A 26,299-nucleotide genomic window follows, 5' to 3' on the forward strand; every position below is an offset into this window, starting at 1 on the left:
GGGCAAGTTCATAAAAGAGATCCCTCTTAAATACTACGAGTCATTTAATCAGACAAAATTAATCGACTAAATTACAGGTTTATGTAAGTCACCAAATCACACCTTAAAATAGAAGGGGAAGTTAACGCCTCTCTCACTCTCTCTCTCTCTCTCTCTCTCTCTCGCTCCCTCCTCTCAGTTTGTGCGCTCCGACAAAAAAAAAAGAAAAAGAAAAGAGCAGGCGCGCAGCGAGCGGCGGACGCGCGTCCAATCAGCAGCCGGGCGAGGTGAGAACTGGCAGGTAAACCAGAACGACGCGACCCGTTTGAACTGCAGCAACGCGCGGCGAGGCGAGGCGAGACTTTCCGCTTCCAGAACTTGAGCAAGTCAACCTGAAGACTCGGAGAACCGGAGAATGGCAGATTCTGCGGCGGCCAGCAGCGACGGGGAGGACGGACCCCGCGAGCACGTGCGGGGCTTCGCGCGCCAGGGAGCGCTCCGCCAGAAGAACGTGCACGAGGTGAAGGACCACAAATTCATCGCTCGCTTCTTCAAGCAGCCCACCTTCTGCAGCCACTGCACCGACTTCATCTGGTGAGGGGGGGTCATATGAGTTTGTTGTTGTTGTCGTTTCAAAATAAAGATAATAACAATAATGAGTAGGAAAATAGACTTTTATTTTAGGCTGCACCACAAACAAAGAAGTTCTGTGTAGTTTATCGCCGGTCATGTGACCAAGAAGTGACTGTTTGCTTATAGTGGCACATTCAATCAAAGTAATAATGAATAAAGGAGGGGGAGGTTGGCGTTTTATCAGAATAAACATTCAGCCTGTCTTTATGGACTTTATTGATGCTATGCATGTCAGGAAGGTGGAGCGGAAGGCAAAACCGAGATGTGTGGGCTTCACCGTAAAAAGAAAAGGCTGCAGACCATTGTTTGATGCTATTAAGTAGGCAGAGGAACTGAAAGAGGCTGAGAGAGAGAGAGAGAGAACATTCTCAAACAGAGCATCAGGAGAGAACTGCCCACCTCTTCTGTCTTCCTCCTCCAGCTGCCCCCCATCCTTCTCGCTCCCGCTGTCAGTCACGTACAGAAATGTCTATCTATCTATCTATCTATCTATCTATCTATCTATCTATCTATCTATCTATCCTATCCTATCCTAATCTAATCTAACTGGGTCAATAAGCGCCATATTGAAAAAAGAACAATGACAGTGCCGAGTGATTTCAGACCCCTACAGATGATCTATTTGTAGCCACAATATGAAAATGAGCAAGGCTGTGTGTGTGTGTGTGTGCACCTGGGGGGGGGGGTCTTACTGTAACAGAACGAGTGTGTGTTTGTGACCCTTTATTGACCTTTCTGAAGTGTTCACACTAAACAATAATCCACGTCCCCGCCTGGCTGCTTAATTCATTCCCTGTTCGCATCGTTTCATTTGGCCTCTTTCTAATCGAGCGTTCATGAACAGGACACACATCAGACGAGAACCGCCTCGTCATGTGTTCTTGAGTCAAAGAGGCAGAACTCCTTTTTCAAGTTCTTCTCTTGTTTGTGTGTCGGTGCGCTCCTGTTCACTGTTCAACCTGTTCCCTGTGTGTGTGTGTGTGTGTGTTCTCTCCACAGGGGTTTTGGCAAGCAGGGATTCCAGTGTCAAGGTAGGATTAAATGCTCACACACGCCGTACTGATTTTATTAATGTCTCTGATCGTCTCTCTTTCTATTCTAGTGGAACCTATTTCATGCTTCAGCTCTCTGGTTCTACTTTCTTTCATTCTTTCCCTCCACCTCTTTGAACCTGCCGCCCTCTCTCTCTTTGTTCTACTTTCTTTATAACTCATTTAATCTTTTTACCTTTTGTTGTCTTTAACTGTTATTATTTCAAGTGGGCAGCACGGGGTGGCGCAGCGGGTCACACTGTTGCCTCACAACAAGAAGGTCACAGGTTCAAATCCAGCTCGGGGGGCCTTTCTGTGAGGAGATTGCATGTTCTCCCCTTGTCTGCGTGGGTTCTCTCTGGGTTCCTCCCACCACCGAAGACATGCCGCTTAGCTGAATGCTATATTGTCCGTAGGTGTGAGTGTGTTTGCGTAAATGATTTGTCTGTCTGCGTGTGACGAACTGGCGGCTTGTCCAGGGTGTGCCCCGCCTCTTGCCCGTAGACTGCTGGGATTAGGCTCCAGTAGATCCCTGCGACCTGGATTTAAAATGAAGCGGCTGAGAAAATGAATGAATGAATGATTTCAAGTGGGTTCCGAGGTTATGAACTCTTGATTCTGGCTGAAGGAACCCCAAAATGAACATTTCCCTTCATGGCTGCAGTGGATTTTGTTTGCATCTCAGTGTATAACTTGAGGAAACTTTGGATGTCATTTTGATAAATGTGTCCTCTCATGTATGTAATGTAACCAAATGGATTGTGATGCACAAAGCACTGAAACATCTTAATTTGAGAAAGCCTTCATTAAAGTTGCTTTCTAGCAAACATGATCTGGATACTCGGGACAATCCCCAAACCATGATGGACCATGCATCCATGTATCGACGCTCGCCTCCTTAGGGGAAGCTCATGCAGAAAGAAAATAGTTCCGTCGTCAAAGAGCTCATGACAATCCATTTGTGGATTATCTTGAATAACTATGACTTGAATTAACTACCAGCTGAATGTGTGCAAGGATGTTCATGTCTCCTAGCAACAGAGCGATATTCACATTAATCTATATGCAGCTCAACACAGCAGCAGCGGGTTAGCTGGTAATTAGCCATGTGTGTGTATGCAGGGGTCAATAGTGTCCTTTAGCAGAGGGGATCCTCCGTGTACAGTATATATATATATATATATGTGTGTGTGTGTGTGTGTGTTTGTGAATGTGTTCTCTGACTTCACTCGAGCTCAGGGATAATGGCAGTACTTTCACAAGATCACTTGCTGCATTACTCTAAAGTACGGAGGAACTATGTGTGTGATAAAATTAGACAAAATTCTATGTGAGTAAAAAAAGAAAAAAAAAGCCTCTGATATTATTTACCCATAAGCCAATATTTCCAGGTACAATAACACCAAATGAGGTTCTTAACATTTGCTGATGTGACCTTTCTTCCTCTCGGCCCTCGTTCTGCTTCAATACGCGAGTGTTGCGTATTGTGTGGGTCTGTGCAGCACTGTAGCACCTCAGTGCGACTGTTTCACGAAGCGCCTTAAATGATCTCATGAATGTTGTTGCAAAATGTCTGAGTTTGTTTCACCTCCTTTGCCCTGAGAATCAATGTGTGTGTGTGTTTTGTGTGTGTTCTAGTTCTATTTAAGCACTTATTTCCTTAATGGCTGTTTGTGTGGAACGGTGCGGCGCTCTAATGCTTCCATGTAATTGGTTTTCGGCGTGTGTGCTTATGCTCGCTGATCGAGTGTGTTAAAAATGAGTTTGGGTTTCAGTGTGTAACAGGCTGTCGAGTGTCCTCAACTATTTCCACACAGACTTAATGGGGAAAATGATCCCCCTAGAGAGGCTGAGTGGGATGGAGGGGACCGAGTGTACGGAGCTGTATGAAACACGACAACTAAAGGAATAACGAGGAAGAGAGGGAGAACCGTGGCGGTGACGAATGAGATGCATGCAGTGACAGAAACAAATGAGACGAGGAGGAAGAGGTGAAGGGCTTCTTCTTCTTCTTCTTCTTTCAGCATGTCCTGTCAGGGGTTGCCACAGCAAATCAACTTTCTCCACTTCACCCTGACCCGCATCCTCCTCCAGGTGTGGCATTCAGAAGGTGGCAAAAAAAAAAGGGGGAGAAAGTGGATGGGACGGGTGTAGGAAGAAGAAGAAGAGGAGGTGTGGGCATGGGCTGTAGATCACACCTAAAGGAAGCCATAAAGGTGTTTCCTCTGCTTTTTGCACCCTTCAAAAGGAAAGACGTATTTACAGGAAGCGCTACTCGACAGCTCCCGCCAAATGCCGTCTTCCCTGGCGTGTTTGTGCTTGATCAGCCATCCAGCTGCTGTTGGGCATGGCGTCCACTCCACGGCTCCTCTGGAGTCACGCACGGAACTCGTACGGTTCAAAGGAGTTAGCTAACATTTGCAAACATCTGTGTTTATTGGCGATGTCAATTGCAGCTCAGGTTACCTCTGAAGATCCAACCTGTGTGGGCAAGGCGGCGGGGGGGTGGGGGGGTCTTTGGATCCAAAGCGTTCCTCCCACACAAGCAGATCACAGGAACGAATGCACGGGAAAAACAGAACGAGTATTTGAGCACATGGAACCTAGAAAGACACACACTGATGCAGAGGTGTGTCTGCAAGGAAAGGCAAATGGATCGAAAGATTTCTGACTGCATCGTCCTGTATTTTGTTTTCCACCTGCCCTGCCCTCTTTTTTTCTGTTCTTCCTGTCCAGCCTTCTATCCATATCTCTGCCACTTAATTTTCCCTCTGCGTTTGTCTCAGTTCCCCCGTCCTTTTCTCCCACTTCTTCCTCCACCTCCCTCTCTATCTCCCCCTCTTCCTCTCTTGTGGCTGTGTGTTGGAAGCCGTGGGCTTTGATGCCTTTTATAAATAGCCCAAGTGTTCCACTGAGAGTACCACCAAATGTGATGGATGGATTCTTACAGCCTTTATCAGATGATAGTAGGCTGTGTCTTATTATAATGTATATAATAAACTCTAATGATTTTCATATTTCCAGTCAATTCAATCTGCGTCTTCTCTGTTCTTAGATGGTTAAGTTCTATATTGATTATTTTATTTGACACTTTTAATGAATAAGTGAGATGTTTGTTTGACTGACTGGCTGCTAAATGGCCAAAAACACCAGCATCACTGTCGACGTTCAAAACCATTCATTATGCAGGTCATCCGTGTGGAAGCTAAATCCCTGACCTCATCGCGACAGCCTTTCAGGGACACAATGTTCAGCATTTCAAGCGCTCATCTCAGAGAAGGCCATTCATTGTAGCATCGATAGTGAGCCTCAGTGACGGGGCCAACAAATATTTCAGCTTCATGGCGTATGGATTTTTTCCTACATTCCCCAGCTGCTTTTCAGACACAACAAGCCCGCCTCCTAAACAGTTTAAACTCGAGGCACATAATGCGAATCATTTGCTTTTGACTGTCGTGGAGCAGCGGCTGCTCTGTAGGATTGATTTGGATTGTTGCTGTGCTGTTTCACTCATTCTGATGATGTCAGGTTTCGAACCCAGAGCCTTCTCACTGTGAGGCGATAACCTCGACGCACTGTGTCACCTAAACGTAACAAAAATGTAACTGCATCAATAAGTATACAATTCAACTTATGCGAGTTGCAATCATTGCCATGAAAAATGCAGCAAATCAGATTCAAGGTATTAAATAATGTGTGTGTGTGTGTGTGTGTGTGTGTGTGTGTGTGTGTGCGTGCCTGTCGGTGACGGCCAGCTCCGTTCATGTACTCACTTTCGCTAACAGATTGACAGACTATCTCCTTCAGGGCTCGGCCGTCCTTGCTGGTGACATTTACAGCAATAGTACACTCGTTGCCACGGTGACACCTTGGAGACATATCACCACAGATAAGGCGCCCAATGTGGGTAAAAGCTTGTTTGACATCACAGTCTTCACACACACACACACACAAAGAAGAACCATTGGACGTTATGCAACAAAATGTGACATGTTGACCCCGGCTACATATGGCGCTCAGGATCAGCACCGGACAGCTCCATAGGATATAGGATGTGGAGCTGTCCGGTGCTGAAGTTCGCCGACGGGTGGAATGACTTCTAACAGCTGCGGGTCAGTTTCTAGATCAATGTCACCTTTACTGAGGTTCATCTTTTTAACATTGGATCAGAATGTTATGGGAAAATAAATTGCTATGATTTGTTTGATTTTGTGGCGGATCATTAAATGAGATTTGGATGGATAGAGTGATATTTTATTTGCTGTAACCCCCCCCCCCCCCCTTTTTTTTTTCTTTTAAGGCATTAACGTTGGATTACAGTTCCGTTTGAACCAAGTCGTTTTAAAATGGCCTCATTAACGTGTGTGCTTGTGCAGTTTGAAGAACACGAATAGGTGCAGACTCACTGTGAATCTGTGTCAGTCCCAGAGCGTCTATACTTAACTCTGTCGATAGCTGCCTCCATCCAGCACAGAGGGGAAACGGCTCGTTCTGCCCGTGGCTGCTGCCACCAGTCACTTTTAATAGTGAATGGGTTTCACTAAAGCACCATTGAACAAGATGTGAAAGTTCCTGACTTGGTGACATCCCGGTCATAAATAAGCAGATCTGCTTCAGTATACATCCTCTTCATTCAGCGACCCTGGAAATCGGCTCCTATAATTCGGTGCATCAACAGTTAATTCCACCCACCTTCCTCTCAGATAAATGACATCTTGTATGACATCTGCTACGGGAGAGATGCTGCTGTTGGGATTTCTTGGTCAGAAGGTCGTTCAGCTTCTTGGCGGACAAACTTCCACAGGCTGAATTCTGTTTCCAAATCTAAATGTTTTTGGCGTAAAACGCCATAAACGTGCTCTCTGAGGCTGCTCGCTGCGTTGTTCCGTTTCAGTGTGTGTGTGTGTGTGTGTGTGATGGAGAGCGGCTAACTATGTCGCCGTTGCTCCTGAGATGACTTTAACCCATTCGTCCGTGGATCGTATCCTAGCAACAGGGACACGAGACTTGACTGTCTCCCCCCTCCATCTGTATCTCTCCTCCATTATTTGACTTTCTCCTTCACATTTTCTGTCTCATCTGTCTTCTGAACTTTCCTCCACTCTTTCTCTCTTGTCGACTTTCTCTACCTCATTATAGCTCCCTTTTATTCTCTCCGTCTCCTTTGCCAAAGCTGATAGAATTTTTAAATATCAGCCACCCACAGTTTTTTTTTATTTAACATAATTATCTTTTTCTTCATAGACGGCTCCGTAACCAGAATGGCTTTTATACCTGTCATGCCATTAAAACCCATTTAAAGAGTTGAGTCAGAGTGAAAATAAACTCGACTATTTGTTTGGTTTTTTTTAGTTCTATATTCTGTGTTTGTGTGTTTGTACATGTAAAGAAGATAGCAGGCAGCCAGACAGCACTGGTCTGTTGCCAAGCATTGAGCGAGTTGTAGTAGACTGACACACACACACACACACACACACTTAGCACTTCCAAACTAGGGCGGATTAAAACATGCCATTTTCAAGTAAAACAAGTGATTAAAGACAGTTTTTATTCTAGTTATTTTTGATCAAGGGATGTTTGCCAGCAAGCACCTTTTACTTCACAAAAAACAACAATGGTTAAATTGTTATGTGAAAACAAAAACTGAATGTAAATGTTCAGGAGGGAAAGATTTGTGCCAAATAAATGTTTCGCTTGGTCCTAAATTTTGTCTGATTAGTTCTTATTTCTAGTCTTTTCTACAATTGACTTATTGCTGGCTTCAAATAAACTGCAATACATACAGTACACGTATAATTAGACTTATATAGATATATTTGAATGTATGCATTCCATAGAAATGTGATTCTGACGGTTGCTCGTCTTCTGGATAGTATCAGCGCTCACGTTAATATCTGCAGCTCTTCACCTTCACCCCTCCATCCCTCCCTCCCACTCATCCTCTTCAAACTGTACTTCTCTCTCCCTGAAATAATTTCTGTATCTCAATCTTTTTCTCGCGTACCATTCTTTTCTTTCCTCGATGTCTGGACCAAAACAGCAGCTTGTGGGGGAGTCAAGAGAGACAAAGTGGCGGTGAAGGGTGGGGGGAGTGGAGGAGGAGGAGGGCAGCAGAAACATTAGTACATTTGTGTGTGTGTGTATCTGTGTGTGTGTGTGTGTGTGTGTGTGTGTTAACTGGACGTGTTGCTTGTTCAGGTTGTTTTTCACACACACCAGCATCCTTTCTTGTTTGACTTCAAATGAAGAGATATTGAACATCAGTAAATATAGCAAAACATAAACTTTTAAATTGTGTTGTCGGCCTCAGTTGTGTTTTACGTCATCAACATGCTAACACATCTTAGGTGTGTGATTTGGTAAATGTTAAACCTGCTTGCATTTTATTATTTCCAATACTACAGACTTTACGCCAAAATGACTTCTCAAGACATTTCATGGTTGGTCGAAATAAAATCATAATTGTTTTTATGACTTGTGACGTTTTCCTGTTACCTCGATCGTCTGAAAACTTAACGCCTTAAGTTGGTCTTTTTCTTGACTTCACATCCTGATAAAAGCAAACATGTTAAACATTGTATTTATCCTTACATGACTGTTGACAACAACCAATGGGTGAGCTCGCTTCAGCACCAAACAGGAAGCTGCAAAACCGGGTCGGAACATTCTCCTCGGTGACTTGTGTCATTCTTTTACACTGTTCTTTCAGTACAAATCATGACAAAGCCACAGAGTTGAGATCTTTTAAAACTTTTCACATCAATGTGCAGAGTCTTGCTTCTTTTTTTTTTTTTATAATAGCCTTTAATAGCATTTTCTTGCCTGGTTGCTCGCCGCTCTGCTCAACAGGTGCAACACATTATTCTGTAGCGGTCCTGCTTCTCTTTACAAGTGCCCGTAAGAAAGGCAGATGGAAATCAAGAGGAGGAGCTGGAGCGAATGAAGAGACAGTGAGAGGGATGCGGTGAATGGAGGTGCTGAGTGAGAGCGAGGTGGAGGTGTTAGCTGAACCGCATGAAATCATCTTGTGCCAGAATTTTTTCACAGTGCTGGCACAGATCTTATGTTGACGGGATCACGAAGCCAGACTGCCGAGCTGCCTCTTTTTTTTTCTTCTTCTAATTGAATGTGAGGTGGTAATAGTGTAGGTGGCAGAGAGGAAACGCCTGAAGGTACTCTTATCAAAAATATATGGATATTATAAAAGTGATCAAACACAATCTACTTAGCTGGTTTTTGGCTTATTACCTGTCCTCCTAAAGGAAATAAATTAGGATAAGTTAAAGGCCTAACATCCAAAATCCTGCAGTATTTGATAGATTACAGTTAGATGTTGAGTTAGCTGATAACGGATTACCTTTAGGCCATTTATACTGTACTTGTGTACATATACTCACTCATAACTCCACAGACAGTGGATTCCTCTGTATTCAGAAAGTAAAGTCTTACCACCCTTAGACATAGTCCAAGTCCTTTCTCTGTGATTTGGCATTCCCGTCCAGGACAGTGTGTCCCATGTCTTTATGGGATGGAGGGGTGGCGGTGATCTACCCCCCCCCCCCCCCCCAGATAGAATGTTTTCAAAGCACAGTGGTTGAAAATCCCAGAAAAACCTCCGATCCGACACATTGGGAATGAAAAGATGGCTACTGTTCCAGTAAAGAACTCGCATAACCTTTTAATAAGTATAATACGTGTTTGTTTTCACGGGACGCCTGAGCAAAGTAGGAATCGAAGCCAACCACTCCCCACTCGTAACTCTGTTTGGAGGTGCAAATCAAAAAGCAAGGGGCTGGAGAGAAGTTGGATTGAACCTTGGATTCAGGGTCAGGGAGCGTCACCTTGTTTAAGGTCGCAATAATAGCCTGTTGGCGGCCGGCTCAGCGGCATGGACGAAGCTATAATGGTGGAAGGAGAGTTGAGTACTGTTGGAGTAATGGGCTCGCTGCCTGGTGTCGCAGTTTTTTGCACTGTTGGAGTGGAACTTTCACAACAATGGCACGGTTAAATAATGCACTTGAGCGATGATGCTAATGACGGTTGAGTAGCCGTTCACGACACCAGACAGGAATAACTAACGAGAATGAAAGGCTGCCACAGACTGAAGGAAAATAAATGCAACAATAAAAGAATTGAAGTTCTCACCATCAACAAGTGCAGTAATTTAACGTGATTGATCTTTTGTAAGCCGTGGAATCACGGGGCAATAATTTAGAAGAATTCTTTTGTGGAAATGACCGTTTTGTTTTGTCGAGCGGTTGCTCCCGAGTCTCACGCCAAGCTGGAGGTCAAAGTTTGCCTGGAAAATGAAACCCTCTGTTTTACCCGTCAATAGAACGTACATACAAACGACGTGCATAATTATAGACGTGGAGCTGTAGAAGGAGAAGAAAGCATTGATTGATGGAAATGAGGGAGAGAAAGAGGAGGAGTGATATGGGTGCGCTGACTCACCCTGACCCTTCTCCCTGCTTCACCAGCAGCATCGTGGGTATTTATACATAGGCGTGGGCTGTTCACCCCCCTTATATAAGCCCTTATACACACACACACACACACACACACACAGGGGGAGGAGCCGTAGGTGAATGCCGTGCTTTGTTCATATTATTGACATTTTTCCATTTGCTTTCTCTTCGTTGAGGGTCTTCTTCCTGTTGCATCAGTTTCCTCCCCGAGTCTTTCACCCTTATCAGGACGCTTCCCCTCCACTGAGACCATAGGGAGAACAAGAAGGAGAAGCAGGAGGCTTCCAGGTCGCCGAAAAGACCTGATGGAGTCAGTGAGCCCAGTCAGTCCGTCGGTAAATACACCAATCGATGTGGAGTTAACGAAGGCTGAAGGGTAGAGTAAGTACAGCCTCTTTAAGCGTCACTCCTAGTGAATGCATCTAATAACAATAAGCTCGAATAACAATAAAAACATTCTTTTACCTTAAGGCCAGATTGTTTCACTAAGTGAATACATACATGCTGGGAAAAAAAAAAACATTCTGAAAGTGGAAAGGGTGTTCTTTTGCCTTTAGAGAGATGACCAATGTGAGGGTTTCAGTCCCACAGGAAGTCACAGACAGTACTGTGATCTACTCCCACAGGGGAATCTGACTGTGTGAGGTTGTGTCGCCTATTTTTGAATTTCCGTAAAGTATTTGGTGTCGGTTGAGCTCATGTGTTAACTGAGCTGTGAGGTAATCATTGGCGTGGATGGAATTAGAGAGCATGAGGAGCTGGAGGTTTGCTTAAAGGGAGAAATGGGGGCAAACTCCACTTTTAGCTTGGCCTATTTTTGTATGAAGGAATTATTTTACTTGACCCAATGCGCACATTGTTGGGTAGCTTGCAGTTCAATTTTGGCGGCAGGTGTGTGTGTGTGCTTTGATTAGGGATTTTGTACTTGCTGCACTCAAAAGGAGCAGCAGCCTTAAAGCAATATCTGCACACAGCGCTCACATTTTGTCTTTCTAACCCTCCACCCTCTCGTTGTGTATCCAATCTGCAGTATCATTGGAATGAGTGGGTGGATCGTGCACGCGCACGTGTGTGTGTGTGTGTGCGTGTGGCGTATCATCACAGTGAGTGAGTGGGTGGTGTGACCAAAAAGAGGATGTTGTGTGGGAGTGAAGCGCTGTTGAGATGCACTCGGTTTCTGTGTTGGAGAGACTTTATATTAATTGCATGCCCTATGCTCAGAACAGGTTTAACAGTATAGAAGAGGAAATAGGCCCTCAAATGTGTGTGTGACCCAGTAGAGATGTGACGCTCAGTTTATCAGACAAAGGATGTGATACCGGCTTTTGTAGGCCACATTATGCAGAAGAAGGCTGGCTCTATCAAAAAACTGGTCCGCATCAACAACTGGGGTGTAAGCTATCCCGGCTGACTGTGGGCACGGAGGTGGGGCACACCCTGGACAAGTCACCAGTGTATCGCAGGGTCACGTCTACACCTGCTCACCTTCACATTCAAACCCTCAGTTAATCTAGAGTCACAAACTCACGTCTACTGGAGGCTTTTTGTGGTGGGAGGATTTCTGAGAACTCGGAGGGAACCCACGCAGACACGAGAGGACATGCAAACGCCACGCAGGACCTTCTTGTTCTCAGAAACGATCATCCGATAAGAAGAAATTAGTTATAATCTTGCTCATTTAACCAGATATCTACATTTGAACATCAGATTAAAACAAAGCAGCACATGAGAGAATATTTAAAGTTGTCACTGAGGAATCGCCTAAATCCTTCAAATTGATCTGTCACTCTGAAAATGCTTCATTACTGCGGTGTTGCAGGGATCTGTATCCTTCATGAAGGCATACGCACCGTGTATGATCTGGGGCACAATCATCATGACTGTGTGTGGGTGTGAGAATGTGTGTGTGTGTGTGTGTGTGTGAGAGAGAGAGACCGAGAGACATTTTTAGGTTTCCTGTTCATCTTGCCTGTCAGTGAAGTCGACATTGATCAGAGTGGCGATGACAGCGTTCACACGTTTGAGCACCTCTGATTTCTGCCAACCTGAATATGAAGCCATGTTCTGCTTTTTCATCTCATTTAGATGCTGATTGCACGTCTTGCTTTAATCCTCCATGTCTGTGTGTGTGTATGTGTGCGTGCACTTATTCTTTCCAGCATGTGTGCCAGGGGAACTTCTTGTTAATGCAGATGAGCTCTGCTGTAAAACTTTGTGAACACGACAGATGCTGTCAATAAGAAGATTTAAATGTGAGGTTGCACTTTACATTGAGTTGTGGACATATTTATCCAAAGTGGCTGACAATGAATCCACAGCGCAGCGACAGTAAGAGAGTGTGGGCGTTGACGCCGAACAGCCGCATTCCTCTGGACATTTATGACTGCTGAAGCTTTCATTGGTTCATTTAGCAACGCTTTTAGGTGAGAGTTCTGCAAAACATCAAATCCATCTCAATTTTACACAAATGTATACAAATTTGTTTGTTTAAAGCTTCGGCATTTTAAAATCAATCCTCGTCGGCTCTTTTACAAGGTTCAGTTCTCATTTTTCTTACTAATACACATTACTAATATGAAAACATATGCTAATGAATGACTCAGGCTATAGAAGGAGTATTAGCATGTGCTTTACTGTGTTGGGGTAAAAAACAAAGCTGTTCTCTGACATGATTGTGGTGCGAGTTTTAGAATCAGAGCCGTGTTTTGGCCACTTAAGAGTGAAACCGTTTCTGCTACAGTGGAAGCGATCCTTTTCAAACTAGACGTGCTCAAATAGCACAAACCTCCTTAAAACAAGTTTAGTTTTTCCCATGAATTTTGCCCTGCGAAGCCTCTTTATGGAATTTTCTTTTTTATACAAACCTGTAATGGAGCTCACCTCGACCCCTGGTAACCTCTAGTGGTAGGAGAACAGCTCACTCTCATCTTGCGAAGGGATACATGCATTTTGGGCGTGCAATGGTCCAGAGACACCGTCTCTCTACCCTCGTTCTCTACCCTCTAAAAAATCAGTCAAAATATAATCTTAGCTTTTTAAATAATCCTGATAACAAACAAAACCATTGTGGAGGGAATGAATAAGTGCCTGAAAAACATTTGGTTCATGTAATCAATAACCAAAGGTTAAACCAAGAGTGTAATTCACAGTGTGATTTTATGGTGGTTAATTTCTCTCTCTCTCTCCCTCTCTCCCTCTCCCCACAGTGTGTTGCTTCGTGGTTCACAAACGCTGCCATGAGTTTGTCACGTTCTCCTGTCCGGGTGCTGATAAAGGGCCTGCATCAGATGTGAGTAGAAATTAATGACTCTGCCGAAGACGTGAGCAAACGGAATGAGAGCCACTAACTAGAGCAGGGGTGTCAAACTCATTTTCTCCAATGAGCATTATGTTTGCCCTCCAAAGGCCAAATGTAAACCGTAACACAGTAAAAAATGTAACTAAATGTAATGTCATTTAATGTAAAACAAATGTAACTACTCCTCAACATGCTGTTAAATAACTATACATTTTTTATATAATTCTTTAGCCATAAGTAATTACAATAAAATATTCAGTTTTGATATCACTTTTTTAAAAGGTTGTAACTTAAAAACTGTTAGCGACAAAGCCATACTGTAAATGAGAAAAATCATAAGTATGAACCAAAGTTTGTGATGGGAATAAATTAACAAATCTAATAATGTGGAAAAGTTCCATTCAAATGCAATCACCACGCAGGAACAAAGATAATCCATACAAAATCAAAGCAAAACCAAAAAGCCACCACCTTGTCTTGTCATGGACATGAGCAAACAAAAAACCAACCGAAGTGGGCAAGATAAAGAACATTCCCCGAGTCAAGGAAAAGACGTCACTTTCAGGATCAGCACCGGACAGCTCCATAGGTAGCTGTCCGGTGCTGACCCTGAGCGCCATATGTAGCTGGCTACATATGGCTCGATTATCTTTGTAGCTGGCTACATATGGCCTTGAGTTTGACACATGTGAACTAGAGGAAGCAGAAGCTGTGTGAGACAGACGGAAGATAAGAAGCTGCACAGACATGAGCTCCTCCATCAGTGTTACGGTTCAGCGGTCTCCATCTTTTCTCCGTTTTATTTTTATTTTTCCTGTCTCTGAATGATTTCACATCCGAAGAAATAAAGTTCAATATGCATATGCAACCCCCCCCCCCCCACACACACATATATAAATATGCGGGGGGTCTGGCTTGGTTGACTCAGGGTTGCTTCTCTGCTTCTTACAGATGTGGGCTTGTTAGCTTTGTGCCGTGACCTACGTCTGTCATTGGGCCAGTTTGCTACTGACTATAATTAAAGACAAAAACATCTATCCTATCAGTTGAAGACAATAAGCTGCCTGTTCCTAAGACTTGGCTTCAGAAGAAGTCCTGAACAGTGGCCTCGCAGGTGCCTGACCAAAATCCCGTAGTTGATTCCATGTTTGCTTGCAGTCTTCTTCGTTGGCATGCGGTTGCATCTTGCTGTGTTTCCTCGTAAACCGCCTGTGATCAGCAGACTAGCATCGAGCCAACAGCAGGATGTGAGTTTCTTTGCTCCTGTGTCTATGTGATTCCCCTTTGTCTGACCCTCTGCGTCACCATGGCAACATTCGTTGAAATCATTCCTTTGCTTCTTTTCGTTGGTGTTTTGCACAGCAGACAACAGATGGGTTTTGATTTTAGCCACTTTCTCTGCCTGAGTCTGTCTCCAGCTATCTCTCTGTCTTTCTCTCCGCCATCCCTCCTTCATTATCTAACTGTCCTGTGCATTCTCTTTTGAAATACCACTCCACCCAGGGGTCCCCTGCTTATAATTAGGAGGGGTCGCACCACTCCCAACATGTCCTTTCCTTAATTAGTTTGTGGTCTTTTGACCTCGGTTCATTCACAGTGGGAATGTGGGCATCTACCCTTTCATCTAGAGGCTGAAAACAGATAACCTGCTCTGAGAGGAAGAGGAGGAAGAGTATAGGCTCGTATTTATAACACCTCGTTTTTCTGGTCTTGTGATTTCTTAAATACCATTAATGTTTGGTGGATGTCCCTCAAAGAACAGGGGAAAGAGGGAATTAGAGAGTTTTTCCATGTAAAATATCAAGATGTCCTCAACAGATTTATCTGATAATACAAAAACCTGTGCAGGCTGATTTGTATTGTTTGATGTACAGTTTTGCTGTCCTGCCAAAAAGTGTGTTTTTCTCCCTCTTAATTTGGATTAATCTGTATCAGAATAAAGCCACTCCTTAGGCATTGAGCAATCCTGAGAGATATTCAGGTCAAGCGAGTCTTTAAATGTTTTTAAGGACACCATTTAAAATAAATGCAGAGGATCTCGTGATTGTAATCGGTAATGTTTCCTCATTATCTGCAGCGCTCTTCTAGACTCTCCCACTTTACCTCATGCGTTTTGCTCTCTTTGTCCTTCTTGGCTGTGCATGTTTAAAAGAAGAAGTCAATTATAGATGTGGGTTAATAGAATGGGTTCCCAGCGGGAGAGGTCGAGGGATGAGGTCCTCTAATGAAGCCTACATTTCATGCCCACAGCTCCACTAATGATATAGAGGTTGGTGCCTGTGTGTGTGTGTGTGTGTTCAGGGTCTAAGATACTAAGATATATATACACAAGAATGACACTGTACAAACTAATTTAACAATTAAATGTAGAATAAAGTGTCACAGTTAGCTTGGCTATTTGATTAAGGACATTCCCACTGGCCTTGGGATTCCTGGGAGTTCTGAAGTCAAGCTGAGTCAGTTTTCCCACGTCATAAATTTGCCTCAAGTGGTAAAGCTGCTGTTCAATCTGTACAGCATGTGACACCCGCCATCCCTCAACCTTTGACTCGCAGGAGAATGTACTGTCCCAAAAACAACTGAGCAGGAAAAACAGGGAAGAAGCAACCATTATAAGTAAATGGGGGGAAATCCAAAAAACAAATTGTATCCAGATGGGTATCTGGATGGGATCTAATTTAGACCATGATGCATCTTCATGTTTTTTCCCATCAAGATGCATCCTTCCTTAATCCTGCTAATAAACAAACACCGTCAAAAACATAACCTCCTTGGTGGAGGTAATAATAATTATAATATAATATGCATGAAATACCCAGGATTTAATTGTTGCAGACATTACTGTCTGTAGGTTGACCCTGTTAATTGCAGTTCATATTTATTGTAGTGAAAAAAAATTAAAAGAAATGAGATAGCATTATTTAGGAGCCTGAATTCAACTGTTCACTACGGTAACAAGAGAAAGAATCTTCTCAACATGCATTTTTGTCCAAAAAAAAATGAGCCGAGACTTGACGTCACTTCTATGCAGTTAAAGCCAAAAGCTGGTTTTTGTTTACTTGAGCATAAAGAGGGCAAATACTAAAAAAAGAGCTAGTCTGGCACCTACAATGTGTTTTGGCGAGCACAGTGCTATTTAAAGGACTGCGTGGTAGATTTTATTGCCTTTGCTTGGAGCCAGGCTCTCCTTTATTTGTTCCAACCTTTATTCCTGTTTGTGTTTGCTTTGACATGCAAATGTCACAGTACACACCTGATTAGATTCGCTTCCTCCTTTCCCCTCCGATTTCCCCCCGCCGCCCCACTTTAGTGCACACAAATTGGTTTTATTCGACACACAAACACTGAGACACAATCCACAGAAAGGAGAGTATAAACATAACAACAACTCACATTCTTATTTGCAGCCATTGATTTTCTTTGTGCTCAGTTCATTGCAGAGACCTGAAGCCGGGTGTTAATGACCCCCCCCCCTCTCGCCATGTAAGAGGCAGGTTTCTCCCTGGGCAGTCTGTCATCCACATAAACAGCAAAAAACATGATACAACTCACCTAATCTGCATTCTGAGATTCATCCACACCCAGTGGAAAACCCATACAGACACAAAGAGGGCAAACTCCAGCCACCGATCCACGCTCGCATTCCTTTATTTGTTTATTTGTTACTTTTCTGACAAATTTTTCTACGCCGCATTTCAGGTCCTTTTTTGTGAACGTTCCTAGTGCGCTTTCACTTCAAAGCTGCTCTCCATTTAGATTTCATGAATGAAAGTGACCCCGGGTCATTCCTCTGAAATGTTAATCTGATTCATGGCGTGCATGCCAAGTGGAGCACAACTCAGAGTGTGCATGCCTCTAATTCAGATATTCGATTACAGATCCTGCGTGAGATGCATTGGTGTCGTTTTTTTTAGCTTTAATATGTGTATAAATATGTATGCGTGTACATGTACTGTATCGATAGTTTCTTCATTGTCATCTGTTAAAAAATCTAAAAGTGCAAGATGACTCATTTGGTGATTGGGGTCGGAGTTACGCAACAGTTTCCTGGATTATTTCCAAAACCTATTAAATCAAGATTTAATGTCTTGAAAACGGATGAACAGACATGAACCTGAGCATGAAATTTCCCAGAAGTTAATTGTGATTGAAACATTTTCTGCTATATTTAGAAGCATTGATTGTATATTCATCAGTATGTGTGACCAGATGGACCAACGCTATGCCGGAACCACAAGGTGACCTTGTAACAGATGGGGAGGGCTGACCAAGTGTTTGGAGAGATTACAATTAGCGTAAAGAGAGAGGAATGGAGGAAAAGGAAAGTGTAGACTAGAGGATGTGAAGATGAAACAATCTTCTTCAGGCCTGCCTTCATCTCCGCCACTCGTTTGTCACCGCTCCACTGATTATTAAAATAATCACAGAAACATTTAAACTTTCCCAGAAGAGGAATTACAAGCCTGAAGGGAATCAAAACGATGGCAGTGCATTTGTTTTATTGATCAAATGAGAGTCAGGCGTCTGAACGCGACTCAAAGCAACGTGACTAAAACTTGTCGTGGCCATTCTTCTGCCTGACTTGTGTCTTTAACAACGTAGATTCCATGATCCCACGCTACTCACATCTTTTTCCTTGTCTTAATGAAAGCCCCCCCCCCCATTGTTGTTGTTTATTTAATCACTTAAGAAAGCCCCCCCCCCCCCATCAATAACATATGTTGGAGACAGTTTTATAAAAAGATTATAATGGTTGCCTGAAAAATCAGTCAGCCTGAAGAAAAAACAACAGCAATAATTGAGCCTGGACTCTGTTGTCTCGCAGCATCATGAACGACAGGACGGATTGTGTGTGTTTTTGTCTTTTGACTGATGTTGTTGGCGGAGAAAGTGACGGACATCAGAGGTTTAGATCAAAACAAAGGATTCCGACAGGGAGGGAAGGAACGAGCCAGCAAAACTCACTAATGAGTAGCTGCTGCTCGGCATCAGGTGCTGACGCTAACAATGGCCTTTCATATTCGGTGTTACGGGATACGAATTTGTCTCGGACCAACGCATTTTAAATTCCTGTCATCCGTAAGGATAAATAAAATGAGTGTTTTTTTTTTTTCATTGAGTTCGTGTCCTTTGGATGAATCCCTGAACTTCCAAGGTTGATGCCTTTAATGTTTAGTGTTTGTAGAGGAGCTGAGTCACCCTCACATCGCAGCACATCGCCTCCCGTCTCTGGAGCCTCAGATGAAAACCGGCGGAGAAAAACGAAATACACAAATGCAGATACACACACTTCTTCACGCCTTGTGGAAGTTGGGTATAATTCCACCAGTGGCTGCATAAATTAAACATGATTTTCCAGGACAGATATAGAAGGAAGGGAGGAAATCGGTTCTCTCCTTTTTCTGGCTCATGAGGCGAAAGGACGTGAACGCACACATCACAGGAGCCTAAATGATATCCAGCTTATTCGGTGCTTATAGAAAGTTTAGAAGTGCAAGCAAAAAAACAGTATAAGATAATCAAGAATCAACGTGTACACTTTAAAACCTGCAATGTAATATACAATTCAGCTTCAGTATGAATGCATATTCAGCTGAATGATTCCTTCTTCTTTCCATCCAGGACCCGAGAGCGAAGCATAAGTTTAAGATCCACACCTACTCCAGCCCGACCTTCTGCGACCACTGTGGCTCTCTGCTGTACGGCCTCATTCATCAGGGCATGAGATGTGACCGTATGTACATGGTGTTATAGTGAATTTAACTCGTCTCTCTCAGTGGGTTGAGAAACACATTTTACAACACATAAGACTATTTGTGTATGTGTGTGTGTGTCTGTGTGCACGTGTGCTTGCTACAGACTGTTTGATGAACATACATAAACGCTGTGTGGCCAATGTGCCGAGCCTGTGTGGGACAGACCACACTGAGAGGAGAGGTCGTCTCCAGATCACAGCTGAAGTCAAGACGAATGTACTCACCGTTACTAGTAAGTATATTTGATAAACGCACACACACACACACACACACACAGTCTCAGCTTCAAAGACATTAACATCTGCCTCGCTCTGCTGGCAGACCTGCAGAGGTGCAGGATGCTGCAGAACATAAACATGATCAGAAATGTTTGCTTTGACTGACTTCTCTTTGTATTTTTTATTAACATTGCATTTTATACTGAAAATGCAGGAAAGCTTTTGTCACTTTCTTTTATCAGATAGTTCAGATAGTTTATCACACACACGCAGCCACTACATTTGAATTTTGCTTTTGTGATGATGATGATAGAGATTGTCACTAACAAGCTGGTTCCAGTAAGGCTGACCGTACTTGGGGGGACGGTAGTTGTCATGCAGAAGGATTGCAGTTCATGGTCTGACCTCTTTTATGTTTTTTATTTATTTCATCAAGGGTTGGTCTTCAACCTCATTCTATTTGAGCTCATAAGCTTTTATTGCTCCGACTATTAAGCCACCAACCAGGGCCGCTGTTTCCGCCAGATTCCTGTAATCTGTTGAATGTGACTCTAAATCTGAAAGTTATTAAAAATGAAAAGGCAGCGAGTATCATGCCTCACTTCGCCTGCAGGTGGCAGCAGGCTTCTTGTATTGCATTTGTACTCATCGACCCTATCACTGTTCTGCTTCAAATTGAACACGTCAGTTTCCACATACACATTTGACTTTTGTTGAAAATAGCATTCACACTTTCCACATGTGTGAAACACTATCTGATTGAGCACTCAACGGTGAGCTACTTAAATTGTATATTAATGCCATATCTTAATATCCTTCACAACTTCACAACTTCATTCACCACCATCATTATAACCTCCCAATAACTTATGAGCTAAAAGGTAACTAAATACATTTATGTGTGAATTTGTTAAATGTAGGATGCTTTGATTATGAACCTGAGAAATAAAAATGATTTCTTCCTCGAAGGATTTCCGCCTCTGGGATTACGCAGTATCCTCCGTATTCTCGATCTCCACTAAGTACTGCTTAAATAACTTTTTGGAATATCCTGGAAACAGAAAACATGCATATATTATATCGGATTTACACCATTCTGCTTGTAAAAGCAGAATTTCCCTTCTGCAGGGTGTCACCCCTCTTTCTCTTTCTCTTCCTCGCTTGCTCTTCCCGGTTCCCACGCTTGTAGACTGATCATTAGCTGGGATTTACTGTGGGAAATGATAAGCGAGCAGGCTTATCACGCCAGGACTGCTGCAACAGCAATAAACGCTAAAGTGCTACATAATGGAAGAGAATAAAATAAAATAGAGCAGAATGGTGGAAACGGTTTAGGAACATTGTCTTAATAATGTTCTTTTTTATTGTTTTCTCTCTGAAATGTAAATTTCTGTACCTGAGTATCAATATCAGCTACATGCCTGCATAATATTTGATGGCACTTTATACTTCTTTGTTCTTATTGATATTATATGTACTGGTCGACTTTAATTATCTTGAATTTAGATATAATTCTCACATATTATTTGTAATATAAGATTGTCAAAAGTATGTAAAATTATTTTCCAAACTGGTGTGCATATTAATAAGTTGTTTTTTTTTTAAATAATATAGTCATATGAGGCCTATTATTTATGTTTGTGCACAATTTATGATCGCTGGGATCCATATCTTGATCATAATCCAGATCTGGGAGCGTAATTATATATTTGGACTCAGTAGCGGGGAAGGATGGAGACACAGGTTAGGTTGCATAAGAAAAGTTGCTGATGATGACATCACTGTTGTGTGTTCCAGGGTGCAGTTAAACAACCATTAATCTCATCTGACGGTCACACAACATGGAATGCAGGCATTTTGCTGAGTCATGGGTTTGTCTGTGTGACCGCTTGTAGGTAAATGTTGCAGGACTTTATTTTGACATAGCCTTCAGTCAGTGGCGTCGGAGGAAGGATGTGCTCTCCAAGTTTTTTTTTAATGCATTGACATTATTGATGAGCTGGCAAGAGTTTATATTTTCAACACAAACAAACCTCCGAGTCTACTCCTGTCTTCACCCTTCATCGCTGGCACGAGCCGGGAAGCGATGGAGTCATTTTTTTTGGCCATAGGGGTCAGTGTGGAGACAGAGGCAGCTTCCTGATCACATCTGTGCTGTGGAGTAGTTGTGGATTTAATTAAAAAAACAAATTATAATAGGTGTGAAGCGACACTTTAATTTCCACCCTTAAGTCACCTCCCCTCCTCATTCATGGAAGAGGTCAGGGCTCGGGGTCAGAAGCAGCGCCCATGGAGATGAAGGATTAGCATCTAGATTAGGGCCGCTCCTACAGGGAGAATGGGATTGAAACGGATGGATGTTGAACGGTATCCCATTCCTGCCGCTGCTCTAATGCATCTATATGTCTATGATATCCAGCGAGCTGTTTGTGTTTTTGGCCTAAATTCAAAGTCTGAATCATAAATTTTCCAACATACAAGAAATTGCAAAAATCGATGACGGGACTTTGGGTACACGGTTTTTTTTTTGGTCACTTTCAGAAATATTTAATGTGCATTTTTATTTCCAACCACATCTGCCTTTGACTCTGAGAACCGGCTCTGGCTCTCCTCTTGCTTGCCCAAACATAGTTCACCCTGATGATCATTGTTCATCGCAGCGTGACAAAATGAACCCAACTGTGGGAGCACCAGGTTAGCAAAACCAGGACTTGGTTGTGGTTACATTGATTTTCTTACACACGGCTCCAGAGATTAAACATTCTAGAATACGATCACTAGGAACAAGTCAATATTTACCTGTTTAGACGTGTTAAATTCAGTTTGGTGTTGTTCCTAACGTCACATAAAGATATTAATACTCTTTATCAGTCTCCTTGATGCCGATTCTGAGAGACACATTTTTATCCCCTGTACAGACAATGAACCGAACATATAATGTACTCTGTGAGCTTCAAGCGAGGTTGTCTCTCCCCGAGACAGCGAAGCTATAATCTTGCAGCACAAAATTACCGCTTGGACATAATGAATGTAAGGATACAAATAAGAGCCTGCTTCAAATGCACCGCCAACACCCACGCTGCTGCTAACATTATTCTGCTGTTACTGCACTCTTACCGCTTCTCGCTCTCCCCATAGACCCAAACACTCGTACGCTCTCTCTATGTGGCACACACACACACACACACACATAGACAGACCTATGCGTGCTTTTTGCAGATAGTATATACTGTAAGCAAGCAATAATTTTATAAATACGTGCACATCTGCTCATATTATACACCTGTGCATGGGACAATCCATTTACACACACACACACGCACACACACACACACTCACACTCATCTTTTTACTTTAAATGTCCTTTGAGACTATTTGGCATGTTACCCTCTTCATAGCTCCCCTCAACCAGCGTTTGATGGTCACTTTAACAGGCATCATCTAATATTTATTGACCTTCTCCACTGAGGGTTTAATGCCGGCTGTGCGTCTGTGCTGTGGTTACTCTCTCTCTCTCTCTCTCTCTCTCTCTCTCTCTCTCTCTCTCTCTCGTAGCATAGCGTAGAATGGTGCTTGAACAGCACAAAAATCTCTTTTCTCTTACATCTTGAGGTTTTTTTTACGCTGCAAGCTCACTGGGAATGCTCTCCTTGCAGTCATGGTTTGAAAGGATGCTGCATGTTCCCCACAGCTTTGAGCGCTTCGAGTCTCAGTTGTTAATTGTGAAAAGCTTTTAATGTTAATTTTCCATAGAAGACAAATATTGAGCTACGCCAGCTTAGTGCTTTGGGCTGTGCATCTGGGGGGATGGTGGATGTTCTTATTAGTGTGTTTATATGTGATCTTCAGCCTGACTTCTGGTAATTGGATGTGGCCTCACAACTTGACCTGTAACAATAATTGTGCTCACACATATAGACACACACTCCAGTCACAGGGGATTTTCTTTTTTTTACACCACTGGAATACAAATACTACCCAATAAAAGTCGTTTGAAAAAAAGAATTAGTGTTTGAATTGGCAAATGTCATCTGGCTCCATGGTTATAAGACAGATCTTGCAACCAAAAGTCTAATTCAACCCCCTAATTCTTTTATCATCTTCTACAGGCATGACTAGAACTAGAAAATAACTCACAAATGAGCTAAGAGCTTAAAGCGCCTCTCACAGTGCCTGACCAAGGCAAATACCCTCTTCTGAAATAACCTCTCGTTATTTAGTGATCATAACACTGGTGGCTTTTGTCATTTTTTTTAGTTTACCCCTTTATTCTAAATGTATATGTGTACGGTAAATGTAAATATTGAGTGCATCACTTAATTCGCAGCAACTAGCATGTAAGGTTTTAGGTAGAATAGATAAACAGGTGAATGACAGACAGGCAGACAGACATGTACAGGGCCTTCCTGTATTTCCCTTTTACCTCATTAATATGAAATCAAATTTTATTTGCTTAAATCTATTTGCAATACCTTAATATGTTAATCAAAATCAACCAATGATTTCCTCTTTGCCTCTTATTGTGTCTTTCATTTTAAATTTATGTTTTAAAAAAAAATCTTTTAGTTTCCAAAATAAAATAAATTCTGATTTCTCGCAAAATGTGATTGTTGCTGATGCTTACTTGAAATCAAAGCCGTCTGAAGCCGTTTTTCTATTCCTATTTCTTTTCCTATCTCCTTCCATCTTTCTCTCTTGTATTCTTCCTCTCTCTCTCTCTCCCTCCAGTCAAAGAGGGCAGAAACCTGGTTCCTATGGACCCCAATGGCCTGTCAGACCCCTATGTGAAGCTCAAGCTGATCCCAGATCCCCGCAGCGAGAGCAAACAGAAGACCAAGACCATAAAGTGTTGCCTCAACCCCACCTGGAATGAGACCTTTAAATTGTGAGGAGTTTTTTATACACCACATGGGCTCTTGTTTTATTTAACTCTATTTCACTGAGTTTTCTCCCATTTTATCTCTGATTCTCTCTCTCTCTCTCTCAATCAGTGCAGTGTTTTTTAAGAGCATCTCATTATGCCTGGCTTTCCAAGCATGCGTATCCGCTGGCGCTCAGATAAAAACATCTGGCTCCCTCTATAAAAAAAAAAGTCATGCTTTCGGGGTTGTTTCCTGCAGTTGGCTCCACTTACATTCTTAATAAGCTCAATCGCAGTTTTGATGGAAGATTTGCATTTTCTTTTTTGGGGGGGGGGGGGGCATCTGGGTGCAGATGTTCTGTTTGAAAGGTTTATTTTTTAAGCAACTGCACAACAGATTAAAATAAGAGATGCATTTTCATGTGTGTACTACATCAAACGTAACACGCAGGCTGAGTGGAATACAGATGGCTACGACTATACACTGGAAAATTAGGTCAGTTTCATTATGAGAGGTACAATACTATACAACTATATAGTATAATACTATTGGAAGTAATCAGTCGAACACAAGTGCAGCGTTCACTCTTAGCCGTCATCCATCTGTTGATTTTCCTTGTCTCGCTGTCTTTCAGCCACCTGAAGGAGTACGATAAGGACCGCCGTCTTTCGGTGGAGGTGTGGGACTGGGATCTGACCAGCCGCAACGACTTCATGGGGTCGCTGTCCTTCGGCATCTCGGAGCTCCAGAAGCTCGCCGTGGATGGATGGTGAGATGAAAGCATGGATGGTTGAATAGAGAAGGGAGGGGGGCTCGAGAGACATCACAGGTGGAGGAGGAGGGCGGGTGAAGGTGAACTTGTTCATTACTGCGCTGTTGGAGGAATATTTTAGTCGGAGCTCTGGTGATATTCCATGCCAAAGCATCTCTACGCTGCCTCTTTATCTCCTCCTCTTCATCTCTCCATCTCCCTCCCTCTAATTCAGTCTCTGTATCTCTCTCTCTATCCCCCTTTCATTTCGCTGACACCGCTCTGTCGGGGTTTTTAATGAGATGCCAGCATTTGAGGTGGAATGGTGGAGGTGTGTGAGAGATGCCATTAAAGAGCAGGGAGAACCAGCGAAAGTGTGTTTTCTGTGTGCGGCTCCAAACCCTCACAGCTTCTGGCACGGGCTGCAAGAGGGGAGGAAGAGCGAGGGTGACATGAACGCTTGCAGCTGAGGTGTAAAGCTAAAATCCTAGCTGAAAATATGTTCGGAAGAGATGAGCTTGTGTGCTCTTTTTGCCTTGCTGATGCGTGTAAATTGACCGTCTAGCTTAACGTAAGCGTCCTTGACTGAAAGCTGCTTTAGTTCTGTTGTGTATTTGGTGGAATGTTTGCTGTTATGAGAAGAGGAAGTGGCACAAACGTCCATCCCTCTCCAAGCGATCGTGTCATTGAGAACGGAAGAGGTTTGTGAAAATATGGGCGGGAAAATATAGTCCAACAGTTTAAGAATATATATCCAAAGTGATTTACCGGTAATTTAAGGATTTAAACATCGAGAGCCCACAGTGACTGTAAGGATGCCAGCAAATTGTTGTAGCACACGGTTAGAATGAAAGTCTCACCATAAAAATGGCAGACGCATCATTTCTGAACAATTAAATAAACTATTTAAAAGTCATTTATCATTGCCGTTACGAAAACAAAACAAAAACAAAAGTCCTAACACTGTTGTTTACTATTGTTATGACAGTCATGCTGGAGCTATGAGGTTGTCCCAGGTGTGTTGAGTCAGGCTTTGCTCGATCGACATGGAGAAGTTAATAAAAAAATAATCAGACAATGTTTTTTTTTCAGGACTTTAAATTAGCGCACTAACTGCCAGCAGTTTAACATTTGGATTGCATGAAGTAATGGGGGGATTGACTTGACTGGAAATATTCTCTCTCGTCAGGTTTAAGCTGCTCTCCCAGGAAGAAGGAGAATATTTCAACGTTCCCGTCGCCCCAGAGGGGGAGGAGGGCAATGAGGAGCTGCGGCAGAAATTTGAGGTGTTTGCCTGTATTAC

General features: G+C 42.9%; 1 protein-coding gene across 1 annotated transcript in view; it reads left to right on the top strand.

Annotated features, from left to right (window-relative positions):
• Positions 1-394: 394 nt before the first annotated feature.
• Positions 395-26,299, top strand: part of prkcbb (protein kinase C, beta b) — a 49,082-nt gene continuing 23,177 nt past the window's right edge. The window contains exons 1-8 of the mRNA XM_068749810.1: positions 395-573; positions 1,612-1,643; positions 13,318-13,400; positions 19,032-19,143; positions 19,269-19,397; positions 24,112-24,268; positions 24,880-25,014; positions 26,186-26,282. Coding sequence (XP_068605911.1) covers positions 395-573; positions 1,612-1,643; positions 13,318-13,400; positions 19,032-19,143; positions 19,269-19,397; positions 24,112-24,268; positions 24,880-25,014; positions 26,186-26,282 — 924 coding nt within the window. The remainder of the gene's footprint in view (positions 574-1,611; positions 1,644-13,317; positions 13,401-19,031; positions 19,144-19,268; positions 19,398-24,111; positions 24,269-24,879; positions 25,015-26,185; positions 26,283-26,299) is intronic.

This window comes from Brachionichthys hirsutus, chromosome 16 (assembly GCF_040956055.1).
Source record: "Brachionichthys hirsutus isolate HB-005 chromosome 16, CSIRO-AGI_Bhir_v1, whole genome shotgun sequence".
Taxonomy (NCBI): domain Eukaryota; kingdom Metazoa; phylum Chordata; class Actinopteri; order Lophiiformes; family Brachionichthyidae; genus Brachionichthys; species Brachionichthys hirsutus.